The sequence below is a fragment of the Zonotrichia leucophrys genome, chromosome 8 (genome assembly GCF_028769735.1).
Source record: "Zonotrichia leucophrys gambelii isolate GWCS_2022_RI chromosome 8, RI_Zleu_2.0, whole genome shotgun sequence".
NCBI classification, from domain to species: domain Eukaryota; kingdom Metazoa; phylum Chordata; class Aves; order Passeriformes; family Passerellidae; genus Zonotrichia; species Zonotrichia leucophrys.
In genome coordinates, this window is record NC_088178.1 from 19,799,165 (window position 1) to 19,821,601 (window position 22,437).

At 47.0% G+C, this 22,437-nt stretch overlaps 2 protein-coding genes and 1 long non-coding RNA gene across 13 annotated transcripts in view; 1 reads left to right on the forward strand and 2 right to left on the reverse strand.

The window, feature by feature from the left end:
* Nucleotides 1–1,232: 1,232 nt before the first annotated feature.
* Nucleotides 1,233–4,929, reverse strand: LOC135450987 (uncharacterized). Of its 2 annotated transcripts, none has more exons than XR_010441190.1 (3): nt 4,231–4,929; nt 1,794–1,919; nt 1,233–1,597 (listed from the first exon to the last, which is right to left on the reverse strand). It is a non-coding gene; the product is annotated as an uncharacterized LOC135450987 (long non-coding RNA). The 2 variants fall into 2 exon arrangements; XR_010441189.1 differs by having other exon boundaries at nt 1,233–1,600.
* A 406-nt stretch (nt 4,930–5,335) lies between these two features.
* Nucleotides 5,336–15,003, reverse strand: MED8 (mediator complex subunit 8). 4 transcript variants are annotated; one of them, XM_064719735.1, is made up of 7 exons: nt 14,872–15,003; nt 12,119–12,237; nt 10,935–11,079; nt 10,488–10,628; nt 10,019–10,100; nt 8,797–9,045; nt 5,336–5,806 (listed from the first exon to the last, which is right to left on the reverse strand). In XM_064719735.1, the coding sequence occupies exons 1-7, from the start codon at nt 14,968–14,970 to the stop codon at nt 5,742–5,744; spliced, it is 900 nt and encodes a 299-aa protein (XP_064575805.1). In that variant the 5' UTR covers nt 14,971–15,003; the 3' UTR covers nt 5,336–5,741. The 4 variants fall into 4 exon arrangements, with proteins under 4 accessions (XP_064575805.1, XP_064575808.1, XP_064575807.1 ...); XM_064719738.1 differs by lacking the exon at nt 14,872–15,003 and adding an exon at nt 14,725–14,871; XM_064719737.1 differs by lacking the exon at nt 14,872–15,003 and adding an exon at nt 14,464–14,817.
* Nucleotides 14,964–22,437, forward strand: part of SZT2 (SZT2 subunit of KICSTOR complex) — a 52,862-nt gene continuing 45,388 nt past the window's right edge. For 6 of the 7 annotated variants that reach the window (XM_064719726.1, XM_064719730.1, XM_064719729.1 and 3 more), the window contains exons 1-9: nt 14,964–14,998; nt 15,193–15,318; nt 15,478–15,651; nt 15,998–16,168; nt 17,982–18,113; nt 20,055–20,214; nt 20,688–20,794; nt 20,950–21,160; nt 22,192–22,362. In XM_064719726.1, the coding sequence (XP_064575796.1) occupies nt 14,969–14,998; nt 15,193–15,318; nt 15,478–15,651; nt 15,998–16,168; nt 17,982–18,113; nt 20,055–20,214; nt 20,688–20,794; nt 20,950–21,160; nt 22,192–22,362 (1,282 nt within the window). In that variant the 5' untranslated portion in view covers nt 14,964–14,968. Of the gene's footprint in view, nt 14,999–15,050; nt 15,319–15,477; nt 15,652–15,997; nt 16,169–17,981; nt 18,114–20,054; nt 20,215–20,687; nt 20,795–20,949; nt 21,161–22,191; nt 22,363–22,437 lie in introns of those variants that run through there. The other variant, XM_064719731.1, reaches the window with a different exon arrangement.

Consider the following 22,437-nt stretch of genomic DNA (forward strand, 5'->3'; position numbering starts at 1 on the left):
CGGCTCCTGCCCAGCTGCGGGGGGGAGCTGCACACGTGGGAGCTCCCGCACAGCCCCGTGTGAAATCAAGTCACAACCAGGTGCATTGTTCTGCTGACAGAGCAAAACAGGCTGTGCCATCATGACAACGATGATGATGATGATTGATGCTGTTTCTACTGCTGTGATGTCCATAGAGCCCAAATACACAAAAACAAGACAGCCAAAATTGGTTCCACAGTCTCACTTATGCAGAACATGTTTCTCAGGGGGATGCAAACCTTCCTGTGTTAGCTACTGCCATGGGTTCTTGGGGCAGTGCTTTGAAGTCCTGCCATGATGCTGCAGCAGAGCAGGAGACAAGAGCTGTCTCTCATATCACACAGCAGGACCACCCCGACTTCAGTACCAAAAATAAACTCCACATAAACATCCGCTGCATGTTTCAAAGGCAAATTCCCGTGGGAGCAGCACACCTCTGTGCTGCAGGCCAAGGTGCGCAGAGCCCAAGATTGGGAGGTGGCAGGGGGAGACAGACATGTCCCACTAAAGCCACCTGGCAACAGGCATAGAGGTCTGCCTTCAAAAGTGGAACATCCTGGGAAATGCTGCAGCTTTGAAATAACACCCACAGACAGCAAAGCCCCAAAGCACGGCCTTTACCCCAATGCATGGCCAGCAAATAAAAAACTTCATGCAAAAGTACCCTGGGGCACAGTCTTTACTCAGAGGAAAGCAGCTACCATACCAGGCTGGACTTAGCACCCACTGCTATTTCAGTGCAGAAACTGCTTGGACACAATGGTAGCAAAGGGAGAAGGCTTAGAATCAGCAGGTAAATCAATGACAGAATCTGAGCAGCAGTGATAAGATAGCTGCAGCAGGAACTACAGCTCTTGAACCCCTGACTTTAGAAAATATGCATCTCAGTCAGAAATATACATGCAGTAATTTCCTTTCTTTAAAAAACACACACCAAAAATATAAAAAGGACAAAGGCTTCTCCTTCAGAGGAGCCAGACAGCATGCTTTGCATTACGCTTATATACAGGGTTACCCCTAGGGAAATTGCAGAAGGTTTTCATTAATTTCTAAGTGCAGGTTTCCACCAAGACAGTGTTCCTGGATCCAGCCAGAGAGCTGCAGTATCATAGGAACAATAAATAAACTGTGGAATCACATCAGCTTGAACTATTTTTATGGCATGTATTACAAACACATCCAAACATCCCATTTCTTGAGCATGAGCTTTTACCACCACAGCATCTCTGTGAGGTACAAAGTGGTAACATTTTATGTCCAAGACAGTTGAAGATTTATTGCCCTTGGGGGGAAGGAGGAGATCCATGGGATTTTTTGAAAACAGCTGTGTATTCATTTGTAGGCACTAGCTGTCACATAGACAGGCTCTCCTCCCCTGGGACCACCAAGCTCATGCAGGGAGCCCAGGGAAAAGCAAAGACCCAGACTGGGGAGTTGTTTCCAACACTTGACCACTTACCCTGTGCTTGTGCCTTTGACTTCCAAGCAGTCTCTGAGCTTTTCAGAGGTCAGTTAAAATGCATCTTCTGCTGCTGTTTCCACGTGTTTGTCTCTCCTCAGTGAACTGCAGGTGAAGCTGCTTTGGAAACAATGCAGATGAAAAAGTTAGCTGAACACCCTTTGGCAGCACTCACCCCATTATCTTGCTTCTTAGCATAAAAAGTGCTCTGGCTTCCTCAACCCAACCACCACAAGACTTCTTCTTTGGTCCCAGATGTTTCTGGCAGAAAAACCCTATCCTAGTAGGAGGATGGAAACCAACCCTGCCTTACCTGTGGTATGGAACTGAAGAGGTTCCCCTCACTCCTCTGTCCCCCTATATTTTCAGTTGCTTCTTCCCTCACATCTCACACACTTCACTTCCACTATAAAGGCTTAATGACATCAACTTAAAAGATCTGTAGGTTAAAAAAACAAACAAAATGTTATGATTTGCTTGTTTAAACAGAAGACATCTGTGTGCACATCGCTGCTTGGGGACGGGACAAGAGAACAAACAAGCAGCAGGTGTTTGTCGTGCTGATCACTGGATGCAGAGAGATGCAGGGAAGTGGTGGCACCACTCTGAGCCTCATGGCTCCCAGGGATGATGCAGCCCAGGGCAGCAGCAGGACAGGCTGTGGGCACGACCCAGCATGGCTGCATGTGCAATACAGACTGGGAACAGTGGGCCTGTGGGTAGCTGGGCAGGAAGGAAAGGCAATAAATATCTCTCTCCTGCATTTGGGAGAAGGCCAGATGAGGCATTCCTGTCATGAGGGTGAAACACTTTCCACTCTAACAGTAACTCAGGAGGATGTTAAAAAACAGTTGCATAAGGCAAATGTTGAAAACTCTTCAGTCTGGGTATCCTGCATCTAAAAAATAACATTCATTTTTAAACATCCAAACTATTAATGCTGAGATCCAGTACCACAAGGAAACCTGGAGAAGCTCCAGAGAACAAGCAAGTTGATGTTATGCCAGCATATTAAAAGAGTAAACAGGATGGCCTAGTAAACAGGTGTGTCTATTCAATAGACATCCTATGGAAAATAATGACCAAAAAATATGTGATCATATTGATAAAGACTTAAAGCAGAGAAATGTAAATACCAATCAACAAGGATTACAGACAATAAGCCTGTCAGACTAACATGATAAATTTTTTGGTACATTCTTCAGTATCAGAGAGCTGGTACAGCAGTGTGTGCAGTCAAGGAACAAGCTCATGGGTGGCCTGGCCAAGTGTGAGGCAGGAGAGGAGCTGCTCCCCTCCGGGAGCAGGCACTGAGCCTGTGTTTGCAGCAGGGTAAAGCTGGTTATAGGTACTGAGGGGAGGTTTGGGGGGCCAGAACAAATCTGTGCCCTTCTCCATCACTCTCCTGCACCTGAACTGGAGCCCAGACACCCTAGCAGCACCTGTCATTCCAGGTCTGAGCTTCCTTCCTGCCAAAATTATCCTGCTTGGAAGAGATGAGTTCAAAAGGGATTGGATAAGGCAGGGGAAAAAAACACAAGAGTTCAGAATGGCAGCACATCCCATGCTCACAGGAAGTGTGCTTCCCAATCACCTACTTGGCTGCTGCAACAGCAGGACACAGCCTGAGCCTTTGCCCTGACCCAGCAGGTCACACTTTTATTCTGACACAGTGCACTGGGAACAGTGAATCCCTGTTGGACATGCAGACCACAGTGACAAGCAGTGGACCATGAATTCCACAGTAACTTTATGGGTAAAAGGCTTGTCCCTGTTCCCTGTTTAAACATTCAAATACTAGCAGCGACTGGATAAGGAGGTTAAAGTCGCTCTACATCTGAAATTCCCATTCCCACAATTAGAATAGCATGTCCTGGTCCAGTGTCCCAAGGGACACAGATGCATAAGAAGATTTGGATGTGAGTCAAGAAATGGAAAATATGCCTTAAAGCAAAAGGGACTTTCATCAGTTCAGTCTGTCTTAACAAAGGATCAGGAAAGCTTGATCATAATATCTGACTCCTCTGGTACTAACAACTCAGAGGCTCAGTTCCTTCCTGAGAAGATCCACTGACTTGAAGGAAATTAAAGAAATGCATCTTCAGTCTAAAGTGAAACAAGGAAAACAGTTTCTAGAACAACCTACCAGCCACTGTAGCAGGGACACACCAGTTTAAAATCAACTGTTTTCCTAACAACAGTGCTCTAATTTACACAAGAACTAATTCGAGGCAGCCTGTGTCATGCAGGAAGTTACGCTGGGAGCCTGGCCAGCCTCCCTGCTTTATAATCTACGGAAAAAACCTGCCTGTGCTTCCCTCCCTGCAGTCCAATTGTGTGAAAGGTCTGGCCTGCCCCACTGGAGGCGGTTTGGGAGGCGTGTTACTCAGGCTGGCGTGGGCAGCAGGCATCCATGCCCTGCCTGTGTCCCGGGCTGCCCGAATCGCTCCAGGCAGCTGCTGGCCCTGCGCTCTGGCACCGAGGCATTTTAGCTTTATAAGGAAGCCAGTCTGAGGGGATGAAGCAAAGCAGAATCCTAGAGCTGAGGCTCCATGAATGATGAGTGCCAAGGATCTGACACATACAATATTCTGCCTTCCTTTCCAACCAAAGCAAGGACATGAGACAGAGCAGGGAACAGCCATCCCCATGGTTCTCAGCACGCCACAGGAATAGCCCTGCAGGCTCTGATTCCCCAGCTGCCAGGCTTGGTTTTGCACAAACCACTCACACTGGAACCAGTAACCTACCTCCACACCAGTTCCCTGCTGAAGTCAGTGGCATCCCAGAGAGCCAGGACCTCTGCATTCATTAGGACCAAAAAGCAATTGCACTAGTCTGGCGGGGATGCTGCCACTGCAGACAGACTCATTTGTAGTGGAGCAGCTTTGCTATTGTATAAGCTGTTTGTGCTTCCAGCTCAACTTTCTGCTTCCCAGCTCAGTGCTTTTCAAGGGCCAGCATGTCAAAATGGGTCAATAACTGCCCTAGTCACAGCTTTGTGGACGGTTTTGTTTTGGGAGAACAGCTCACAGCCTCCACAAATAAGCTGGATCTGATTAGCTCAGAGGCAAGCAGTGCAGGAGCAGCTGCAGGCTGTATCTGCTGAGTGGAGATTTCCTCACCCAAAGATTGCTGACAGATGCTATTGAGTAAAACACACTGCTGGCTTTCAACACAAGTCAGAAGGAAGTCCATGCAAGAGCAACCATAGGCAGGACATTTGTCCTTTAGGATAGTGCTGTATGTACTGACAGGCTCCACGGCATATGTCCCCACCCTTTTGTCTCACGGGAATCTCTCATTAGGCAGATTATATGTTACAGCTCAAGGGCATAAAGTAGAACAGGGATGGCTTCACACTGCTCAGTTCCTAAGAGAAATGGGCCAGACTTCACAACCTGGCCCATCCAGAAGTGTCACAGTCCTGCTCACATTGAAATACCTTTCTGAAGTGATAAATGACTCCTGAAGCAGCTAATAAACTTTATAGAAAACAGAAGCAGAGAAGCACAGAAGTGAAATCAGATCCAGCTGGGATTTGCTGCAGCATCAGAATACAAAAGCTCTGAGCTTCTGTTCCTCAAGTGCTGTCTTCTTGCTGTGGGCCTTGAAATCGTCCTTCCCAGTATCTTGCATTCTGGAGTAGAGCCATAATTGGTTTTTGATGCACAAGATGGTTGCTGCTTATGTTTGTACCCTGCTGACTCACTCTGCTACACCCCTTTACACACAGACCTGCAGCTCCAGCACTTGGCCTCCAGCATTTTCAGTGTGGTTTAGACTGAAGCTGCTCTGTAGCCTTACCCAAAGGGAAATAAGAGTCCTTATGAGCCAAGAGATGGACACAGTGTCTCACAGTGAGCATAACAAGGTCTTTATTAAACAAGACCGAGTAAAGAAAGAACATACCAAATGAACAATCAGAAAAAAGGAGCTCTGTGCAGCTCTTCAGGGTCTCTATCAGGAAAGGGTAGCGATCCTCCAGAACAGACCTGGAGAAGATGGCATCCATACCAGAAGCAAAGTCCTCTGCTCTGGCTGAACAGAGAAGTACTTGTGTCCAGGAGACATGGTCAGCAGCAGCTCCACACAAGCCACCCAGCACTAAATAAAATCCAGGGAAGGGCCTTATAAACCCTGTCTTCCCAAATATGGTGTGTGGATATGCGAAGGGACTTGGAAGTCCTAGAAGGAATCCAGGTGGGATGCCTGCAGCAGTAACAAATGTTGCTGTTCCCCGGGTCTGGTTCATCTCAGCTCATCTCTGATACGGATGCATTGAGGCAGATTTTATATTTGTTTTTATGCCACTTGGCATTTTTCCTGGAGAGAGAAAAGAGAAAAGGTAGTGCAAAATCAGTAATATGAGAGGACATTTGCTCAGGAGCACACAAGACTCACAACTACCCTGTCTGGGCTTTTTCAGTTCCACTCCAGGCTCATTGCTACAGAACCTTTCAGCTTCTGACCTACACGATCAATCTCTTCCACAAATTTGCATCTTTCTCTACTGACAAATCTCCTTGACAATTCCTGTGTCCCCCTGCTATCCCCTTCAATTCTATTACTTTTTCATCCTCAGTAAGCCTTTCCCTTTGTCAGGAGGGTCCTGCAGGAGTGTTGGACTTAGTCTCACAGAAGCTGCTGGCAGCAGCACACACAGAAGACCCCAGACTGTGTCCACTTCCATTTCAGAGTCTCAGTAGCCCCTTCCCTGCAGCATTATTTATAGTCAGGGTGTATATATAAATTACTAAGCCTCTCTTAGATTTCATAATTTCTTGTAACCACATCCACCCTCTTGGGCATTATTACTCTCTGCTGATAGCAATCTCACTGGGAGTGTCTTCAAAGACATCTTACTAGCAGCTTACACTAAGTAAGTAGAGTGTTAGACAAAACTGAGATGATCTGAAAAATAAATAGTGATTAAAGAGCAGCACAGAGAGATATTATAGAAACACTCCTTCAGTGTCTTCAAACTGAATCAGAAAAAAAGGGTAACTTCTGAAAGTTAAAGTTATAGTGCAGCAGGATGAGAAAAGATTTGATAAGCAAAAGCCTAAACCAATAAAGATAATTAAACTTTCTCAAACATATTCATAGTGGGTCACTCCCAGCAATGAATGGACAGGTAACTGATAGACATCTAACAGTAACTGATAGATACTAAAAATCAGAGACAAATACTGTTAGATATCACTCCAAAAGCAACAGTGAACCAAACTGTATGGTTCACCCACAGCTGAGACACTGTGAGTGGCTGTGGTTTTCCCAGCCTTGAGAACAACCAGAAAAAGTGCATGTAAGAGTGAAAAAGAAGATCCAAGTTATAATTTTCACACAAAGTCATAATAAGGAGAATAGGACTTAGCAAAGGGAAAACCACCTAAAAATAGATAAAGGAAGGAGACATGACAGATTTCCAAAACATGAAAGCTAGTATGGAGGAGGTAACTGAGGAATGATTATTCACCATTTCTCACAACATGGGTAAAAAAAGAAAAATGCAATAAAATTATCAAGCAAAATATTCAAACATCAAAAAGATTTTAAGCAAAATGTGATAAAGCTGTGGGACATACTGCCATGGGTGTTGTAGAAGTCAAAACTGCAATTCAAACGGGAACTGCAAAAATTGATGGCTCCTGGACCCAATGGTATCAAACCAAACACTGGCTTAAAATCCCTAATAGGCAACTGTGGTAAAGGTATACTTTGTTCTTGTATTCTTTCAGGCTCAGCTATGGACACTATCAAAAGCAGAATAGTGCCCTTATCAAGAGGTACTTTCCCTACCACACAGGCTGGACAAGTGCTCTCGTTATCAGTGCACTCTCTGCGAGCCCTACAGAAGTGACTGCCTCCCCAGCCTGGATACAGTATCTCTGGGTATTCAGGAGGAATCACAGGAGGTCTTCTTTGTTACCAAATTACAGTGGAAATTACTTTCTAACTCTTACATAAATACATATTTAACTTAGGATCAATACTGTTGCTCAAGTACACATCTGAACAACAGTCATTATATACAGGCAAGAAAACATCAATTAGGATATAGGATATCCTAAACTTCAATTAACATAAACATTCTGACAATACAGCCTGCAGGTCCCCCAGGCCAACCCCATTCCTGACAGCAGAGGATTTTTAAGTAGGAATACCAGAATAGAGCAAGCCTGCAGTGACATCCCTGCAGAATACCTATTCTGCTTCTAACATATTGTGCCTCAGGGTCAAGGAATCAGAGTTGGTATCCTCAGGATTAGATATTGACTAATTTTTCATCCAGAAGTCTATCTACTTCTTTTTCCATCTCATATAAACATTATCTGCCTATCACACACTAGGCAATGTGCTCTACAGTGTAATTATTTAGCATTCAGAAAAGTATCTCCCTTTCATTCTAAATCTACAAGCCCACATTTTGATTGGTGCAGTTTCACCAATCCTTCTGTATCATGGGAGGCAAATGAGGCTTCCTGCAAATGAGGCAAATCATTACTCATTTGCCTGTTGTATATAATTTGGGATTTTATGTGCTTCCAGTTTCTTCTCCCTAGCCCAAAGCTATGCTCACTAGCACAGGAGATATCAAAACATAATATTGCAGATGTGGGTACCCAATGGATTTACAGAATAGCCTAGAGATATCCTGTTTCTCTGTTCCTTTTCTAGACATTCCTAGCATTTGGCTTGCATTTCTGCCCCAACTGAATACCAAATTGTTGCCTTTACAGAACTCTTCTATCATAGATGTATTTCACAAACACAAGTGACTAGGTTAGAGTCCAGGTGCTGGATGTGTAGTCAAATTTCTATGCCTATGTATTTCACTTTATATTCAATGCAAATGTCATCTACTGCTGTTAAGCAAAGTCATTTTGTATAGGAAATCCTTCTACCTTTTTACAGAAAACTTTCTTTTCTTACCTTAAATAACTCATTATCATCAAACTTCTCCATTTTATTACCTACCCACAACTTAAATTTCACAGGAAAACCTCCAGTATCCCTGAAAACTACACTGTGATCTCTCTCCACATTGATTCCTATGTTCACTAAGTCTATTATTAAAACAGTATTGCAGTGGGAGTTAAGGAGCTGAAGCTGGTTGGCTGGGATCCACCTCACCCTCTGAGCCAATTTTAAACAGGTATTACTCCTCTATTATAACCTGACTCATATCATTAAGGCCCAAAAGGAACGTCATACTTAGTCACATCTAAAAGGTGACTGGGGAAGAATCTTCACATCTGCATTTGTCTTTCCTGGTCCCTGGGTTTCAACTGATCTCAGATCTGGAACTTTACCTGGCTGTCCTGCTGGTGCCATCTGCACTCCTGCCAGCATTGGCTGCTGCTGAGCTGGTGCACCTGTCATTGGCACCTGCTGCATGCCTGAAGCACCTGCAATGATGGTCCCAGCTCCTGGCTGGCCTGACTGGACAGATGCCCCAGAGCCCGGGGGTCTGCGGTTTGACAGCCCCTTCCCAAAGGCCACAGCTGCTACCAGGGCATTGGTGTCTGCAGGGTTGAAGGTCTGCTTGTTCTGTCGTAAACCTGTAAAAAAATGAAGGTAGTTTGGAAGTTATTTTTAGACTTGGCAATCAGGACTAAGAAGTAGCATAGCTGGTCCTGAATTTACTTTTTGGCTCCTTTAGTGCGTGCAATAGAGATGAGTTTCTTACAGGCTGTCCTACAGGAGTCTCAGCAAGGTCAAGGAAGCTGCAAAATCAATGGACACTGGTGATCCAAGAGCTTTTTCACTGAGAGCAGAGCATAATCTGCCCGTGGAAGGAGGATAGAGTGACCTAACTCCTCCATGCCCATAAGAAGCTGCCACTAAAGGCTATTGAATGCTGAATCCTATGGCAGGTAACACTGTGATTCAGACAAACAATAGCAACACCCCCTTTTGGAAGCTCATAAGCAAGGTGGTGTCTGCAAGTCTTTTTGCCACACACTGTTATTCCCAGATAGTGGACAGAACCTGTGCTCAGGTCCTGTGTCAAAGATGAGAGTAAAAACAATGCCACTGCCTTTCTGGGTAGTGTGTGGCGCTCCCAGGAATAGTGAACACCACAACCAGAAAAGGTTGGCCATGAGCCTGAAGCACCTATTATCTAGACAGGATCACACAAAAGCCTGCCAACATGGGGACTCCTTCAGAACATAGCTAAAGGGTTTCTCATTCACTGCTGCTGCATTTTCACAGCTATTTTTATTAATTAAAGTTGATTGGGAAATTTTCTTGGCAGATACTTATCACCTCCTCAAAGGTGGATGTGTCAAAGGGCTGGAGTGACCTTCCTGCCATGCACAGGTCACACAAGGAAAACACATTGCACCCACAGGCTCCCTTCTCAAATTAGGGAACTCCAGGACAGCCAATCTTGCATCTTCTGGAATGTTTTCATTTGTGCTGCTCAACTGTGTTTCCCATACTTCAGTCTCTCCAATATACCTATTTTTCCCTCTAATCTCTCAAATTTGCTGCTTAGACCCATACCCCACTCCCACCTCAGTGACATACCTCCACTTTCAGATTCACGCTCCTCTTTACTGATTTTCTCCAGCAAATTTGAGCACATTTTGTTCAGACTTTGGATCTGTTTCTGCAAAATGAAAACTGTCAGAAACTGCCAGGATACCTCCAACTCAGTACAAATCAGCAAGATAATTGAACAAGCTTTCCCTTCCCTGGATCCATGTAACCAAATATAAGTGTCTGGTAGCTGAGCTTAGAGTGCCCAGTGCTAATGCAGGAGGGTACTGTGGAGATGGGACAGCCTTCACTTCTGACTAGTTGGACAGCCAACTGGATACCCTTGTGAAACTGTGGAGGAAATCAAACCTCAACTATGGTCAGCTGGAGAAATCTCAGACAGGAAAGGACACAGAGGAAAAAGAAAACTGGCAAATGGAAGGGTGGAGGAAGCAGTTAAAAGGCATCTCGTGCCCTAGGGGTAAGAGGCAGAAGTATCAAACCCTCTTTTACCTACCTGTGCTGCATCAGGGCTGATTCGAGCTGCATCTGTGATCAGCTGCTTCTCCTGCTCCTCCACCTCAGGGTCGGGCTTAGTTCGAAGGTGGTCGGGCACCACTTCATGGCTGAACACTGGCACACGTCCCTCTGTCTGCCTCTGCAATGGGGCACAAACCTCACTCAGAGCCTCTCCCTCCAGCCCAGCAGCAGGCAGCTCCAGACCAGGGCATAGGCCATGGTGCTGATCAAGGGAAAACCTTGATTTGGGGAGCCTTAGGAAGTTTCAACAACTTGTCTAGGAATTTGCACTGTGCCTGTTTAGTAACAGCAACATATTTATTAACAGCAACACCTCCTGTAAAGTGTATCCAATGCAAGTGTTTGTAGGTGAAAACCCCACAGCAAAGCAGCTCTCAGACAGAAGTACTTCCTGCCCTTTCTGATACTCAGGGGACATGCTTACCATGATCTCCTCATCGCGGTCTGGAGACAGCACCAGCGGGATGATCACCTGGTTCCGCAGCAGCGGCGTCTTCTCGTGCTTTAGCACTTTATTCAAGGTGTTCAGCTGTCCTGAGAGCAATGCAAAGCTGTCCAGAACTGAAGGCCTGGAAAAGCAAATAAAGAAGATAGAACATGGAAAGGAGATGTCACACAGGGCTCTTCTCTCTTCTTCACTCAAACGGCTGAGGAGCAAGGAAACAACACTGTCAGTCCTCAGATCAGTCTGCTCCAGACAGTAAGCAGCAAAACCTAGGCTGAATATGCAGGTGTGGACAAACCCCAGTCCTAACTGGAAAAGGCTCAAATGGAGCAAATACCTCAGGGACATTACAAGCAGTACCACTGAAAGTGGCAGTTGTGTGGGATTTCAGTAACACACAGAGAAGCAATTCTTTCCTTTCACCACCTCTCCCAGTGAAACTCCGGAGTAAGGTCTAAGAAACAATTTCATTCTGAAGCAGTACAGCCAGGGCAGAAGACATTTGTAGCTTGGTTAGCCAGACTAAGAAACAATGAAGCTAAACAACTGATAATCTTTTCAAGGAGGTTCTCTCCATCTTAGTTTCTGTGCTGGATTCATCAGCTCTCCTGCCTTCTGCAACGTGAACTATAAATGTTAACTTGTCTGGGAAACTTTGCTGCAGTGGCAGACACTAAGATTACCATATAGTTTATTAAGCTGCATCTATAACATCTTTATGTTCCATATTCTCCAGGAAGAGAACGCCATCTTGCAAGGCTCTCAAACTGCAGCAAAGCAGAATCAGCAAAACACAAAAGCTCAGTTTATATCAGAGCCATAAAAAGCCAGAAAAGGTCAAGAAATGCAGAAAGAACCATTCCTCATTTTATAGTGTATGTGGGTCTCTAAGGTCTTTCATTTGAGAACTCCTACTCACTGCAGATGCAAGTCTAGTTCCCATCAAATGTCTGGATTAAAAGGTGTTAGTGTGACTCTAATTACTCTACAACATGAAGCCAATGGACTTCAACTGGTTTTCTTGTGGAAGATCTGTAATGGTTCCTCCAGCACAAATTTAAAAAGAAAATTGAAACCTATGGACAAGAAGCTAATGTTTTTTAATTAATCCTTTGAGCCAAGTCTGAAGAGCTCTGGCAGTGATCAACAGTGAGACACTTTACCATGTGAGTCGATCATACTCGTTCTCCAGCTTGTAGATGAAACTGACCAAGGAGTTCTTCAGGTCGGCCACCTGACTGATGAGTGCCTCCAGGGTCAGCTCCAGCTGCTTCTCCTCTCTCTAAAAAAAGACAAGACAGACAAGGGAAGAGAACAAAGAAGTTGTGAATCCACACCCATGCATCCATGATCCAGTCTGTCCTACAGGCAGCCTCCTTTTCAGAGAAAGCAGAGGCAATGGAGACAAAAATCCCATTATTTCACACTGATCCCTTTCCGTTAGGTCAGGCTACTTAGGCAAGAGACTTGTGCCTGAGACAAAGGCTTGGCCAGCTGTCCTGCTAAAGATCTGGATGAGTGTCTGAAAACACAATCATTTACACCTGCTTTTCACCACATCAGGCAAAGTCATCAAAACTAGCTCACGACACCTTTGTAAGCTACTTAAGCTAACCTAGATCAAAGTAAGCTTTCCCTCAGCCTTTTCTGAAGCAGCTGTGGGTGCTGTGATGTCAAACATCCAAAACATCTTTGTAAAATGACTACCCGGACCGTGGACTACTGAAGACTCCAGTTTGTGTAATTCTTTACTTTCTTTCTGCCCATGTGACACCTGCAGCTGCCAAGGAAACTGGCAGCTCCTCCTGGCACTGCCCTGCCGTGACACAGACTGGCACTGTACCCACACACACCCCTCACCTCCTGCCTTTTGCTGGGATTATATTGTTTAAGAAATCTTCCCCACTGACATCCCCTTCCGGGTGAGGGAGGATTGGTGACAGACAAAGTGTCAAGACTGGGGATGTGCTGCTGAAGACATCAAGGCATGTCCTTGACTCTTGCAAAATCCCTCTAAACTCATATCTACTCTAACTTACTCATGCGACAGTGTTGTGCAAAATATAATTAAAGTCCCAGCCCTAAGGAACTGCTCGTGTAAGTTGAGAACTGTACAATAATCCAAGAGGAGGGTGGGACAAAGCAATCAAATAATAGAAAGGGAATACCGATTGGAGAAGCAGATAGAGTGACTCACATCGTTGGCATGCTTGCTATTGGGTTTGTTGTTGCTCTGTTCAAATACACTGGCCCAGGGTAAGCTTCATGGAGAGATTATCAGGCACCTTCCATGTTCATGAGAACACAACATTATTCTATTTTATTTGTACTCTGACAAGTCGGTAATCACTGATGGGACTTCATTTCACTTTAACCACCTTAAAACAAACAGCTGAATAAACCTTATTAAAATGTGATCCCCAGTCCATGGAGTGGACTCATGAACAGATTGCTGCTGGCTGTTCCACCTAGAGATAAAAGCACTCTCCTTCATCTTGCGACGGGACTAGTCAGTTCCTGTCCAATTAAGAAACGTGCCTGCAACAGTTTGTGTGCCCAGCGTTTGTGCAAGGAGGTTAACTACTGCCTGCGTTACAGGCCGGGCCGGCAGCCAGCGTTTTACTGCAGAGGTGCAAGGCTGCGCACCCACGGCCATTGCCCTGGCGCCCTGCCCGTGCTGATCCAAGAAGGCCTCAGGAGGATGAATGAAACCCCATTGCTCAAGGAGCACTCTCACGCAGCACGGCACTCCAAGCCTCCCTCGCCAGGCTCCTCCCAAAGCCATCGGGAGCTGGAGGCACACGCAAGCTGTGCAAGAAGCACCCAGTGAGTCTGACCAGCGATTCCAAGGAACGCTGTGCCTCCCCAAGAGGACACTTTGAGGAGTTTGTTAGCAATGTTACACTGGCCCGAGGTAGTAAAGGTAGGGCTTATGGTAAGGGCTCTGAAGGACCTCCTGATACGGAGTAACTGAGAGGTAAAGGTGAAATACAGAGTAGGTAAAGGTAAAACAATGCAGGCAGAGAAACAAAGGAGAAAAAAAATCCTGGCTGGCAAAACAAAGGGGGAAAAAAACCCCATGACTTTCTGTATACAACTACATTATCTGAGCTGATAACGTTTTAACTCTATAAGATCTCAGAATTATCTGAGGGTAACCCATGAAAATATCTGCCCAATCCTGGAAAGGCAGTCAAGGAAGTAAAGGCGACCACAGGAGTTATTAGGAAAGCAACAGAAACTAAGAATCATTATGTCACCACATAAATATATCCCTCCTTTACATCTCGAATACTACGTGTCACTCACTCTTGTTCCCCCCACTGCAAAGGAACAGAGTAGGAATATGTACTGATAAAGGTAACGAGGATGATGAATATCCTTAGTTCCAAAAAAAAAAAAAAAAAACCAAACCAAACCAAAACTTTAAAAAAACCAAACAGTGAAAAAGCAGTAAAAAGCCTGGCATGACTAAGTGGCTGAAGCAAGGAGAGACAATGTAACAAACCCCATAAACGAGGAATAGCGGGACAAGCTGTTTTCACTTTCTTTTCCAGCGGGACAACCAGAACATCAGTCTGAGGCCAGCCAGCTGCGCTTTCAAACAAACCAAAGGAGGTGGATCTTGTCCTGTCAACCTGCCCTTAATACTCTTCTCTTTGGACAGTGCGGATGCCACAAATTCACAGCACTTCAAAATTCGGTTCTTTTCCCATTAACAACGTTTCATTCAAGCGGGACGGGGGCACTCAGCCGCACACACGCTCACCCCACGGCCGTGCAGCAGCAAGGGGCTGTGCACAGCAGAGCACCGCACCGGCTGCTCGGGGACGCGCTCGCGGCAGCCCCGGGTGCGCCCGGCTCGGCTCGGCTCGGCTCGGCCCGGCCCAGTCCGGTCCCGCTCCCCGGCCCTCACCTGCATGGCGGCGACAGCGGCAGCGGCGGCGATGGCGGCGGCGGTCCCGCCCCGTTGTCCCGGGAGAGCCGCACTTCCGGGGCGGGGCCGCGCGGACATGGCGGCGGCCGAGCGGCCCGACGGGGAGGTGGGTGCGGGCCGGGAGCGGGGCTGGGGGAGCCGAGCCGAGCCGAGCCGAGCCGAGCCGAGCCGAGCCGAGCGCGCAGGGGACACGGCCTCCATGGGGAGCAGCGGGCCCGGAGCAGCCCGGGGTGAGCGGCGGCGCGGGCGCTGTCCGGGGCTGCTCCGGGACTGACCTGGGCCGCTGTGCTCCCGCCGCAGGTGGAGGAGGCCGGACACGTGTTCCTCCTGATGAAGAAGGACTATCGCATCTCCCGCAACGTGCGGCTCGCCTGGGTGCTCAGCCGCCTGCACCAGGTGATCCGGGCCGTGCCCGAGCCCGAGCTGGTGAGTTGGTGCTCAGGGCTGCACGGTGTCACCGCCGCTGGTGCTGCACCGCCCAGCAGCACCTGCACCCTGCAGGGCACTTGAGCCCCTTTCCTTTCTCTGAGTCTTCCTTTGGTGTTGCTCGATGTTCTGTCATGTTCCGTTTGCTTGTTCTGGCAGGTAAATTCAGAAAATGAGCTTGATGTTCTCAGCATCCTGCCTAACGGGTGGCAGCCCGACGAGCCGGTCCAGCCCAGGCCCTACCTCCTCGTCCCCTCCACACGGGTCACCTTCCTGGCCCGCCAGTACCGATTTGTGATTGAGCTTGATCTCAGCCCTTCCACGGGGATTGTGGTAAGAGCAGAAACTGCCTCGGTCTGGGGTGTTCGGCATTAAAACAGAAACCCATTTCTATTTGCTGAGAAAAGGTTTATTGTTCTCAGTGTCAGTCTGAACTTTTGCAGAAGTCTTGCTTTTCCTGGGAGGGAGCCATGCTGTGCCCTTGGCTGGGAACTTAATGGCAAGTCCTGTTTCTCCATTGGATGCATAATGTGTGACTGCTGTTTACAGGAGTTGTCACTTTAATCCAGCTGCCATTGCAGAAGCATGTTTGTGGTTGGGTTTGCTCAGTGGGACAACCACCAGTGAGACTGAAGGTCCTAGGAGATGAAAAAGCCATTCCCTTTCTCTCTTTCTGTAGGATGACTCAACGGGGGAGATAATTTTTGATGAAGTGTTTCATGCCCTTTCCCGGTGCTTGGTGGGATTGTTGAGACCCTTTCGTATCCCTGGTTCAGACATTATCTACCAGCCAGAAATCTTTGTCACCATTCAGGTGTATTCCTCCATCATTGGCCTGCAGTCCCACCAGGTAAAGTTCAGGTTCTGCCTTGGCACGGTGTGAGCAGCTCGCTGTGCTGTGCAGGTGTCCTGTGAGCACAAGGGAAATGGGGCAGGTGGCAGCTGGGCTCTGCTGCAGGCTTGTCTCACTAGAACACATGGCCTGGCATGATGCAGTGTGTGTGTGAGCAACTTCTCCTTCCTGGGCAAGAAGCAGAGGTTTCTCTGGAGATTGCTTCCCTCAGGCATGATCTTAGAATTGGGCCACAGGAAATATTTACCTCATGTCGAATGTGTGCTTATTGTTGTTGTTCTTATTTTGTTGTTTGGGGGTTGTTTTTGTTTTTAATTTCTGTTGGTTAATTCTTTTTGCCTGTTTTAATTAGCTTGAAGCATTCAAGAAGAACTTGTATGACCAAAACCTTGTCTCCCTATTCCAGCTCTGTAGCAGTGGTTAATTCAAAGATAATTGCCTCTTCCTACAAACCTTGGTTTTTTTGCACTGGTCTTGAATATGCTGCTTCTTGCTGAGGGGACCAGCCAACCCCAGTGTTGAGATTTTTCAGTGAGATTTTACTTGTGTTATGGCAGGTCTGTTTAATAAATTTGAGTCTGGTTTATGGGGCCAGTGTGTTTTTGAAGTTCATCCTTGATCTCTTCCACCTTTCAGTATTTTCACATAACTTATGTGTTTATGTGTATTTCATCCCTTTGCTAACACCAGGGGAAGTGTGTGGTAACAGGAGGAGCTTGTGCTTGTTCCCTGCCTCCCCTTCCCCAGCCCTCCCTGCCTAAGCCTTCTGCCAGGGTTTTGTTGTACCTGAGGAGTGTGGCCATCACTTTGGTCTGTTCTGAGGTGCCACTGGAGTAAGTAAGGAATTTGTCTATTTACCATTGATGTTTCATGTGTCATCTTGTCCAGCAGTTCTGCACACCATCATGCTGTGCCTCAGTATCTCCCCTATTTACACTATACTGAGCACCCTGAAATTGCTACATTTTTCTTCTTTGAACCTCTCTAAATTCCCACTTTGTATATGAGGCCATGAACTGTGATTCCCAGGAACAAATGGATAATTCTGTTTCTTTTATGGAGGAAAAGCCGTATGTGTGTATGTATTGCTCATCCAGGAAAGACTCTCTGTGGTGATCATTTCTTTCTCCTGTGTCACTGTGACGTCTTGCCCATATGAGGCTGAGGGATGTGGGTAACATGCAGCACCCCACCAATCTGCTGAGGTCTTTGTCTGCATGTTGTATCTTTGTGTCTGGCTGTGGACAGGGATTGCCTGTACCAGGGTGACATCTGTAAACAGGTGTCATGCCTGTCACCCTGGGGGGTTGCTGTGGTGGCAGGCTTACTCTGTCACATCACTCAGCTTCTTGTAATGTCCACTCTAATTGTTTCTTTTCTTTATTTTAATTTGCTGTTGCCCTTGGAAGATAATTTGTTCAGTCTATAGGTAAGGTAGATTTGAACAAACAGGCTTTTCTTTAGAAGCATCAGACTGCAGTTAATGGTTTTAACAGTGATCCCACATCACCTTCTCCTAATAACTGATTATCCTGGAGAAAGCCTAATGAAGTAGAAGTTTCTTGCCCAAGAAGGAGATTCCCCAAAGTGTCACATAGGCATCTGCTGTGGGATGCACATTAATTGCCATGAAGTACCACTGCTCACAGGCAGTTGCTTTTGAGCAGGAACAGAGAGAAGTGGCCTGTGCTGTACCCATGCTTTGTCAGGGATGTGTTTGACCTTCACTGTGCAGAACTGTGTTCCTGTGTACAATCTTGGGTGCTATAAGACCTTAACTTGATGCCTGACATGTGTGTCCTTGGGCCAGGTACTGTTCCAGGGCTGTCAGCTGGACGAGACGAAGCGTGAGGCCTTTCTGCACCAAGTTTACACACAGCTCTGTGCCTTTGAAAACAAAGTGGCAGAGATGCTTCAGCAGCAGTATGAGCCCAAACCACAGGTAAGGAGGGCAGGGGTGTCTGGACTCTCTTGGCTTCCTGGAGATGTGCACTCTGAAGCCCCTCTGAGGTGGGGTGACAAGAGGAAAAGCAGCATAGGTGTGCAGAAGGAACAGCTAAGGACTTGGTGAGATAATATTGTGGGATCCAGACATGAACACTGAGGAAACAGAACCATTAAGTGTTTAGAAGGACTGGTGAGAATGGTTACCTTCCCCAAAGTTAAGACAGCCTGACTGTAGGTCATGGGAGAAATGGTAGGATGTGCTTTCTCTCTGAAGAAGGTGGCAGGAGAGGTGATTATGTCCGTGTAACTAATCTATAAATAGCAGCGAATATGCCCTGTTACATTTCTTGAATGAAAATATTTCTTTGTTACCATGAAAACTGGCCATGAAGCTGAATAAACAGCCAGTTTTTTTCAAGTTCTCCTTGAAATCTGTGACAGATGTTGCTTAGTAGCCATGGATATATGTATCAGCAAACTAATGATAGAGTCCTAGTATGGTGTGGGTTGGAAGGGACATTTAAAGATCACCTCTCTTGACCTGCTGGCCATGCTGCTTTTGATCTTGTTGCAGTCAAAGTCATTGCTGGTCTGGCTGAGGTTATTTGGTCCTTAGTCAGCATTAGTTATTAGAATTCAGGCAAAAAGGAAAAGAAAAAAGGCCCAAAATCAGATGACCAAGAGGCTGTTGGTGATGTATTGCAGTTGCATATCTGAAGTGCTTGGAATCTCATATTCTAGCTGAAATTTGTATGTTTCAATGCTAAAACTGCTGGCCCTGAAACAGAAAGTAGATTGCCGGAAGTAAATAACTCAGCTGGTGAGTCCAGATGGTGTTTTTGCAGTGCTTTGTATGCATTCCTGCTTGATGCAATATTTCTCTCATGGTAAACTACCCTGTAACTTCTTCCATGCAAATGGGGGAGAGAGACGCTCTTGCAGGCCAGAGGGACTGGTGAGTCCTGCCACAGGCTGTGGGGTGGAGGTGGGAGGCCCCAGGGGAAGGGCAGGGACTGAAACTTTTTTCACTTTTGAAGTTGCACTTGCTGTATCATTGTTAACAAGTATCTGAGTTTAAAGCATCTGGCAAATTAGAGTGATGGACAGTCAATGTTTTTTTCTCACAGGCACAAGCTGCTCCCATTTGTTCCTGGCAAAAGTTTAGTTAGTTCTAGTTTTATTTTCCCAGCTCCAATCATCTGTAGCTTTGTAGAGGGGTGGGGGTCTCAGCCATTCTGTGCATTAGCTGTAAAAACAAAGACATGTTTTATTACAGGGTTGATGCCAAAGCCTTGTGGGGATTAAGGGACTATGAATACAGTAGGTTTCTCACTGGTGTAATTATACAAATTTCAGGCTTTGCCTAGGGGATATTTTTCATAGAAGGTGCAGAAGCTTACCTGCATTTGTTTATATCAACACTGCATAATGAGAGCCATTTGAGTTAAATACATAGACACTAGACTTTGTCTTTAGGAGGCTCCTTGCTCCCTCTGCTGCAGAGCTTCACAACTGAGACACAGCTGCCTCTGCCTCTCCAGTGTTTCTGAGCTGAATATAGTAGATTGAGTAGATGCTGAATAGCTGCAGCTTCTAAATGACATGGGGAGAAGGAGGTATTCACATCTCTTTAACTGGGAACTGCTTTGCTCCACAGAGGAGTTTTAGTGACCCCAATTTTCCCTTCTATTAGAAATCAGTTTAATATCAAGCTCTGAGCATGTTGTACCTCCACCTTCAAGCAGCCTTGCCCAGCTGCTCTAAGGGGCCCAAGTGACCAGGAGTTTAAGAGCACCTGGAAGTTAAAGCTACGGGTGGAGTCTGCTGCAGTGCTCCAGAGTACCAGACTGAAGGTGTTTGGAAGAGCAAGAAGTAGATTTGAGCTGAAATCTGCCCCATGGGGCCTTGTGTTTTGGGGGTTTTTTAACTTTTCCAGGTGGATTTATCCCCCCTGAGCCAAGAGAGCCCTGGTGATGTGCAGGAGTCATCTGGGAGGAAGCCCAGTGTGTCTGTGGTCACTGCTGACGTTGGCCTGGTCAGCATGGTCCGGCAAGGGATCCTGGCCCTGCAGCTGCTGCCCTCCAACTCCAGCGCAGGTTGGCTGCGTCCTCGGGGTTAAGGTTGGCCTGGTTGTTTGTGAAGGGTTCTGTTCCTCCTGCTGTAGGCTGAGGTTGATTTTATAAGGGCTGGTGTGTGCATAGATCTTTCTATTAAGCATGAAATTTCAACTGAGGCATTTACTCTGCATTCTGGGGGCAAATTGTGGTGGTGGGAATGGGGAGGACCACACTGTGCCAAGTGCTGTGTGTCAGTGTTGGGGAGTTTGTGAGGCAGTACAGGTGTGACTGTTGCTCAGGGCAACCTGGGCTGTGAAGAGCTGTGCCCTTTCTGTGTGCTGTGCTGTACCTAATCAGGATGTTTGCCACCTCCATAATGCTTTGGAAGCTCTAAATCACCTCAGGATTTTCCTTCTACTTTTGCCCTGCCTAAACTTTGCCTGGTGTATTTCCTGGGACAATGACAGCTGTTTGAGATGGAGGATGGCACTAAGGTGCTGCCTTGTTTCCAGGTATTATAATAATTACGGATGGTGTGACCAGTGTCCCCGATGTGGCTGTGTGTGAGACTTTACTGAACCAGCTGCGCAGTGGCACTGTGGCCTGCTCCTTTGTGCAGGTATGTCTGCTGCTGCCTGCCAGTGTGGGTACCACAGGGATAGAGGTGGTGATGCTGTTCAGCTCCAGAGGGGAAATGTGGGTCCTTGACCAGCTGTCTGCTTTGTTCTCAGCACTGCTGTTCTCTCTCAGGTGTCTCCTTTATCCATCCCATAGGTGGGCGGTGTCTACTCCTATGATTGCAGCTTTGGCCACGTTCCCAATGTGGAACTGATGAAATTCATTGCCATGGCCACTTTTGGTGCTTACCTCTCCACGTGCCCTGAGCTGGATCCCCTGAGCCTGGATCTGAATGTGTATCACAAGGCATTTCTGCTGTACTCCTTTCTGCGTACTGGGGAGTCCCTGAACCCAGAATATTACTGTGGTGAGGAATGTGCATGTTCTTGTTCCAGTAGATGGATGTCTTAGAGCACCTCTCTTTGGGGTGACTCTCCAGGCTTGGTTATGCTGATACTCTCCCTTGTCATGCCTTCTGTAGGCTGTGGGCACAATGGGTCACACAGCCTCCCCTCTGGGTTCCAGGAGTTGGGTGAACCAGGGAAAACAAATGTCCTATTTTCCACCACCCCCTAGCTCAGCAATCTGAAGTTAGGCCCACTGTGTTGGGATGTGGAGGGGGTTGGAAGCTCTTGCTCACCCTTCTGTGCACACTGGCTAGCTCTCAGGTGGGGATGTTCTGGAGAGCTTGTCCTAACAGGGCTTGCAGATGGCAGTTTGGATTGAAAAACTAGACCCCTGAGAACTGTCCCAAGTGCCTCTCCTGGTTGTTCTTATTTTGTGACTGTTAGTGACTGAGAGTGTGCTAAGAGAGATTAGTTTAGTTACCAGTAAGACATGGAAACACCCTTTCATCTCCCAGTGATATGCTGGTGCCATCTGCTCTTTCTGTGACTTGGCAGCAGAAGCCACATTAACTGGCAAGTTTGAAGAGTGTTGGCTTGGGACTTGAAATGTTGAATCTTAAAAAGATCAGCTGTTAGTGGTTTAAGCTCCACATCCTGATACCTTTTAAAAAGCACCTGGGAGCTCAGGATTTTCCAGGGAAATCAGTGAAGCCCCAAAGCTTGCTGTGTGATTGTTGAAACAGATGTGCAGTTTCTGCCTGTCTAGGCTGAATGTGGAATTCCAGTGCGTGCCTTATTGCAAATGCTGTCCGAGAGGAAGCAGTGCCTGACACCGCACCCTGTCCCTTTCCCAGGCCTCTTGGCCACACTAATGAACCTTTTTGCAGTATTGCAGAATCGAGAGTGGGTGTAGGTGGTGCCTGAAGGATGTACTGTTCCTCAGGAGAACAAGTGTTCCTGGCAGCTTTTATGAAGCTCATGGGGAGACCTGTTCCTACAGGATGGGGCTCAGGGGAGCTGCTCCCTCACAAACCCATCTCTGCCATTGCAGTGTCCCAGCACAGGCTGTTCAACGAGCACCTGGTGTCTGCAAGCAGCAACCCTGCTCTGGCCATGCGGAGGAAGAAGCACACGGAGAAGGAGGTGCACGCTGACCTCGTCAGCATCGTTTCGGTCCGGCTGCGCGAGGGCTACAGCATCCGGGAGGTCAACATCACCAAAGGTGACTGCTGCCCTGGGGGCTGGACACAGCTGGGACTCTGTTCTCAGCTGCTGAGAGGAAAGCACTGGGTCTGCC